General features: G+C 64.4%; 1 protein-coding gene across 1 annotated transcript; it reads right to left on the bottom strand.

Annotated features, from left to right (window-relative positions):
- Nucleotides 1-269: 269 nt before the first annotated feature.
- Nucleotides 270-4,875, bottom strand: PLPP2 (phospholipid phosphatase 2). Its single transcript, XM_027704560.1, has 6 exons — nucleotides 4,727-4,875; nucleotides 2,629-2,780; nucleotides 1,986-2,263; nucleotides 1,765-1,822; nucleotides 1,469-1,645; nucleotides 270-1,378 (listed from the first exon to the last, which is right to left on the bottom strand). The coding sequence occupies exons 1-6, from the start codon at nucleotides 4,776-4,778 to the stop codon at nucleotides 1,241-1,243; spliced, it is 855 nt and encodes a 284-aa protein (XP_027560361.1). The 5' UTR covers nucleotides 4,779-4,875; the 3' UTR covers nucleotides 270-1,240.
- Between the last annotated feature and the right edge of the window lie 1,608 nt (nucleotides 4,876-6,483).

Below are 6,483 nucleotides of genomic sequence, written 5' to 3' on the forward strand. Positions count from 1 at the left end.
AACCCCCTTGAATGCAATACATCCCAGGCATAGCATGGGCAAGAAGCACCTGGCCCTGGGAGGCTGCTGCTCCCATCAGCCCTGGTCAAGCCCACCTTTCACAGCACAAGTGGGAGAGGGGCTTGGTGGCCCTGACAGCCACCACCACCCGCCAGCAAACCTACAGCTAAAGAGGGGCTTTCCCTTGGAAAAGAAAACCCTGAACACTTAAGCTCATCCTCCAGGGCCAAGAACATCCATGGAGTAAGAGAACAGGCTTGACACAGACATTCTTTAAGGATGATCTAATTATAAACACTTTTATAAAAACACATCATAATGAAAATGCATGTATTTTAAAGAGAGACCCATAGCACTCCACTGCTGGAGGCAGCTGCGTGTCAGCAATGGGAACTGCTCCATACCCATTGCCCCCCCTTCCCGTGTTCAGCTCCACATCCCCATTTATTTTCCTTTACCACAGAAAGTGTCTCCCTAGTCCCCCACACACCCTAAAGCATCAGCTGAAGCTGCAGGAGCGACAAAGGCCGGAGCAACCCCTTGCCCAAGCCAGGCATGAAGCAGGCGGGGGGCAAACAGCCCTCACACCCAGGACTGCAGCATCAGGCACTGCCAGAGAAGAGCCTGCCCAGGCACCCACTGCTCGTACCAGCTGCTGGTGGGCAGGACTGCTCTTAAAGGTAACCAATGGAACAAAGAAAAGCTCTGGATTGCTTTAATCCTTTCAAAAAAAGTATACCTAGCCCAGCAGTTGTCGTCCTCTCTCTGTGCCTGTGAGGATTTGTACTCAGAAGGCTGGATAATTTGACAGGGACAACACACACTCAGCACAGGCAAACTCAGACTTGCCAAGGAGTTTGCTCTTCGCTCAGTGTGCTTTGCCAGCCCAATAAATCCATCCCCACGTGCCACCCTCCCCTCCCTCCCCTTCCTCCACGTGGAGGGCCGGGACAGCAGCTTTGGAGCATGACTCAGACGCACAGGGGTTGAGGACACCCCCTTCCCACAGGCAGGGCACTGGCACCACCAGGTACCGGCAAGCACAGCAGCACTATGGGCACGGGGAGCTGGGCACCACGGCACTGTGGGAGTGGGAACAGGCAGGGCTGCCCCGCTGGCACCTGTGGCAGCCAGAGGCACCACGGAGCCAACAGTTCATACAGAGCCAGCATCCCCATCCCTGAGCCAGGAACAGAGCACGGCAAGGGGCAGGTCTGCAGTCAGCGGGGCCGTGCGCGGCTCACGGGGCACCGCGGTAGCTGTAGTGATTGTGGTCGGGGTCGCTCAGGGTGAGCGGCAGGCTGGGCTTGCGCTCGGGGTCCTTCTCCTCACACTGCCGGGGGGGACGGTGCTTGAAGAAGTCAGAGACGTAGCGGACCTGAAAAAGACCGACAGGAAGGTTTGGGGACCCCTCTGTCAGGCCGAGCAGGAAGCTGGTTGAGCAGCAGGTTGCACAGGGGACACTCACAATGAGGACGGCAATGAGAGCCCCTTGGAGCAGCCCCACCAGCACGTCGCTCCAGTGGTGCTTGTAGTCGGACACCCTGGTGTAGCCCACATAGATGGCGAAGGCGATGAGGAAGAACTGGATGGTGGGACGCAGCAGCCGGGCCCACTTTGCCACCAGCCGGGCTTGCACATAGAGCTGGGCAGCAAAGATGGGAGCAATCACCCAGAGCAGGGGGCAACAACTAGCCTGATAATGGGGTGCTTGGGGCATGGGACTCGTGGGCGCTGGCTGCCTTCCGGTGGCACAGCACTTACCGCCAAGAACATCATGCAGTACATCCCAAAGGAGGAGTGTCCCGAGTAGAAGGACAGTCTGTGGGGCAAAAGGAACGGGTCAGGTCATGAGAACAAGCCCTTAGCCAGCCCCCACAAGCCCCCTAGCCACTCCACAGGCTCTGCCGTGCAGCAGGAGAGCATCAATACCCATCTGGGGCTGGCAGAGGGAGGAGACAAGGTCCTGTGGCCCGACAGCTCACCTGGACTCGGTGATGTTCCTGCTCTCTCCCTGGCAGACATTCTCCAGCTGCACATAGATGGAGCAGTTCACCTTGGACCAGTCAGGATTGCAGACAGCCAGGAAGTTTGGCCGGAGACGGCCGATCATGTATTTGGCCAGATCAGTCAGGGACTGGCTGATGGCCCCCCCAAAGAGAAAGGTCCCCACCACCTTGTAGAGGGCAGCCAGGTAGTTGTTGAACTCTGACTTGGAGTAGAGGCGCTCAGTGTAGACCAGGTATGCCTCCCCCAGTGAGATCTGCAGAGACCAGGGGGCAAGGGGTGAGGTTTGAGCACTACTGAGTAGCTCCCCAGAACCAGGGCTGCAGGATGCTCTGGCTCTTGGCTCTGTGGCAGAGGAGCCCCCGGCATCTGCCTGCCACAGGAGCTCATGGACCCTCTCCCTGTCCCTGCAGGAAACCAGCTCCACAGGACGTGGGTCTCACCACCCCAGTGGGAGCTCCTGACCCCCAGCAGGAGCTCCTGACCCCCAGCAGAGCAGCGCTTAAGCTGAGGGTCCTGTTGCCCTGCCAGGGCTCTGGAGGTGGCTGTGCTGGGCCCCAGCTTCCAGATACAACGTCAGGATGTCCCTGCCCTGGAGAGAAGGGGGTGGCACATCCTTACAATGACAACAGTGCAGGTGATCGTGACCCCAGCCATGAGACCGTGGGTGATGGTGTCTGCCTTGTAGGGGTAGCGGATGGAATCATCACTGCAGTAGAAGCCTCGCTTGTACGGGGAGTTCACCAGTGTCAGGATGACGAAGGGCAGAGATGCTGCAAGGCAGAGAGAGGCGAAGACTGGGGACACCAGCCAGCAGGCTCCACACCGGCATGCAGCACCGCGTGGTCTCCCCATCTCTCGTCCCTGGGGCTCTGCTCCCCGATGCCGGGGAGGAATCCCTTCCAGGGATGAAGTCCTGAGCCACCTGTACCCCGGGCAGGAGGACTTGAACCCGCCATACTGGCCCCGACACCGATAGGGCCCTATCAAGAGCTTGCAGATGCCTGCAGCGCCCAGATACCACGTGAGACAGCCACAACTGGGCACCTGCAGAGCCCCCACGGCTGTCCCACTCCTCCCCAGGCACAACTGTGGCAAGGCTTGATCTTGTGCCTTTTCCTCATGCTCCCCAGAGTCTTTCAGCCTAGGAAGACAGACCTCATTAAAATTAATGAGCACAGGCATCTTGCAAAGCTGTTTTACAGCAGCAAAGGGCCCCCAGATGGTTCCCAGCAGAACCCTCACAGCAGGCCCAGGAGAGCTGGTGCTGGGCGATGCTGGTGGGTGATCCAGCCCAGCTTGGCTTGTCCCTCTCACCTTCCCACAGCCCTTGCTCCCACCAGCCTCTTCACTCCTCTGCCTCCTCGGGGCTCTTGAGAGATGCTGCTCTGGCTACGTCAGTTTGGGAAAGTAGGCTTTTCCACCCAGCGTGCTGCAATCCTGGCCATGGGAAGCTACGAGCTCACCCGGGAAAGAACCATCCCCAGAGGTCCAGAGGAGTTTGCGGGTCTCTGCCCCGCGCAGTAACCGTGCCAGCCCCTCGCTGGAAGGGGATCCCCTGCCCCATCCCTGCCGAGGAACAGTCAAGGACGGGCCGGGCGCCCCCACCCCGGGGGTCCCGAGGTGCTCCCCCCGGGAAGCGGCCCCCCGGCCCTGCAGGGCACCTTAGGCCAGTCTCCTCTCCCTGTTCCGCCTTTCCCAGCGGTTTCCGTCTCCTCTTGTTCCTCTGTCTCCTGGGAACCCGCACCTTTGTCCCCGCCCGCCCCCGCCTCCTCGCTCCCGCCCCGGGGGTCCCGCCGCCTCCCGCGCTCACCGAGAGAGGGGGGAGCGCGGCGATGAAGCACCAGGGAGCTGCCCCGCCGCCCCCGCCGCGCTGCCGGGAACCGGCGCCGGTCCCTCCCGGCCCCGCCGCCGCCTCCCCGCACACCTCAGACGTCCATTTTCAGCTCAAATTAGACACCAATTTTCTTTCTGGAAAATTTCATCCTCCAAAAAAAGCTCCCCTAAAAATATAAAGCACCGGCCCACAGGAGGGAAACGCGCCTCGAGAGGCACCGGGACTCGGCCCCCCCCGCGCAGGGGCCCGCAGCCCGGGAAGCTCCGGGCCTTTATTTTTAGTCCGTCTTAATTCAGTGCTTCCCTGCAGTTTCAGAAACGAGCATTTGCCCGCACCGGGCGGTGGGGGACGTCCTGGAAGAGGCCCCCTGAACCCACCCGTCCGGGGCTGCGGAGCCCCGGCCCCGCTCCGTCCGCCCGTGGAGCGCCGGGCTCGGCGGCGGGCAGGCGGCCAGGGCGGCGGCGGCGGAGGAAGCGTCCCGGTGCCGCCCGAGCGGCGGGACTCCGTCGCTGCCTCCCGGCCTGGGACGCACCGTAGCCCCCGGGAGGGCGCTCGGCCAACGGGGTCGCCCCGGGAACCGGGACTCCCGACGGAGCCCGGTAGCGCTGGGGCAGGAGCCGGCGCTCGCCCGGCCCCGCCTGTGGCTCCTGCAGGAGGCCCGGAGCCCCGGGACAGCGGCCGGGCAGGTGCCTCCCGCCCTGCCCCCGGACCGGCGGCACCGGCCACGGGCCGGAGCGGGCGGAGGCGCGGCGGGATCCCGGACCCCCTGTACCTCCCGCGGATCCGACCCCAGCCCGCGGCGCGACCCCACCGAAGGCACGGGCGGGACGCGGTGACGCTCCGGAGTCGCCCACGGCGGGGGTACCGGTACCGAGCCCTCACCGACCGCCAGGCAGAGCACGTCGAGCGCCACGAAGACCTTCCTGCGCTCCATCCCGCAGCCGGTGAGGCCCCGCGGCCCGGCCCCGCGGCTCACATGGCCCGGAACGACGCGGGCCCGGCCGGGAGGTAAAGTCCGGGCTGGCGGGGCGGGGCGGCAGCCGGTGCCTCCGCCCGGGGCCGGGCCGGGGCGGGGCGGGAGCGCCGGGGCCGGGACCGGGGCAGGTGTGGGGCGCGGCGGGAACCCCTCTGGACCTGGACTCTCCTCGCCCCCCGCCGCTTCCTTGGGCCCCGCTCCGGCGTCCTCGGCTCCGGCCCTCTCGAGTCCCCCGGTGCCCGCCCCGCCTGCCTGGTCTCCCCGCCTTGGCTCCGCTGCCTCCCGTCGCTGCGTCAAGGGAAAAGGGGAGAAGGAAGGGAGAGAGGCCGCTTTGGGAGCCGCCTGTGCCCCACTCGCCTCGGGCCTATGTCCTGGGGGGAAAAAAGGAAAATCCGAGAATGGCAGAACGTGGCCTCAGAAACGCTCTGGCTGCACTGGCAGGGGCGGCGGGGGCTTGTGCAGAGCAGATGCGGGGCTGGCTCGGTGTCAAGAGCGGTTGTTGAGGGGAAGGAGGGGCTCCCAGGACGCAGCAGAGAGGCCGGTGGGAGCACAGAGGGTGAGACGGGAGCTATGATTTACCTGCTGAGATGTGGGGCTGTATTTCCTGAGCCTCAGACGTCCTGGGAGCAGGACGGGCTTCCGGTGCTGCCCTTTGGGGCTGGGGACGTGCTGAGCCGGTGGAACCCAGAGCAGGGACAGGAGCAGAGGTTGGAGCAACGGCTCCCGCAGCAATTCCCTGGTGGGAGCAGGGACAGTCACATCCTGGCTGTTTGTTCCAGGCCCGAAGCCTGGTTAGGAATGGAAGGAAATGTAAATAATACAGAAACCACCCAAATGATAGCTGCAGGGCTGGATGATTGAAGTGCAGCGTGAGTGGCCTGTGGAGAATGTCAAGGCTGTTTGTGGGAAGCCGTCAGAGCTGGAAACACTCTGGGGCTGCCCTGGGGAGAGGGGCAGAATCACAGGCCAGCTTTCCTCTGCTCCAACCCACCCTGATGTGCCCCAGTGCAGCTCCCTCCTGCCCATCAGTGCCATGGGGGCCCTGGCACAGCACTGGGGCAGGACTTGCCACACACATGCTGCCTGCAGACCTCAACCAAGCAGCTGAGAGCCCCAAGGCAGGAGAGCTGGGGAGATGCTGCAGGAGCGAGGAAGGCTGGAGCCCGTGGGACGCCCAGGTTGCGTCATGGAGGGGATGTGGTCATTAACACAGTGTGTCTCACCACTGATAAATCCCCCCTTCTCACCGCAGCCCTCAGCAGTCTTGCTGAGCCACCTTCGTGGCTGCCGTGGGAGGGCTCCGGGCTAGGTTGCCGTGGGAACACAGATGTGGCAGTGCGGGGCTCCGAGGGCCGGGCAAGGACCCCCCGCTGCAGGCACAGGACCCCGCGCTGGAGCGGGCGGGGGGAGCGCAACACGGCAGCAGCGCGGGCACTGCAGGATTTTGCCCCACGCGGGCCCGTGGCTGCCGGGCGGTGCTGCGGCGACAGGAGCCTCCCGGGAACGGCCCAACCCCGCGCTCGGGGCTGTCAGAGGGGCGCGGATACCGGGGGGCGCGGGGGGGCCCGGGCGCGGGGCTCGGGCTCCCTCTGCCGTCCGAGCGCTGCGGCTGCAGAGCCCGCCCGGGACCCTCCCCCGGGGCCCGCTGGGGCTGCAGAGCCCG

Source organism: Neopelma chrysocephalum, unplaced genomic scaffold (assembly GCF_003984885.1).
Source record: "Neopelma chrysocephalum unplaced genomic scaffold, ASM398488v2 Primary Assembly neopelma1_283, whole genome shotgun sequence".
Lineage (NCBI taxonomy): Eukaryota > Metazoa > Chordata > Aves > Passeriformes > Pipridae > Neopelma > Neopelma chrysocephalum.

Coding starts and splice junctions, on each gene's coding strand:
- PLPP2 (XM_027704560.1), bottom strand. CDS start 4,778: ATGGAGCGCAGGAAGGTCTTCGTGGCGCTCGACGTGCTCTGCCTGGCG. Junction 1,646..1,764: donor ACTGCATGATGTTCTTGGCG/GTAAGTGCTGTG, acceptor TTTGCTGCCCAG/CTCTATGTGCAAGCCCGGCT. Junction 1,379..1,468: donor CTCTCATTGCCGTCCTCATT/GTGAGTGTCCCC, acceptor GGTCTTTTTCAG/GTCCGCTACGTCTCTGACTT.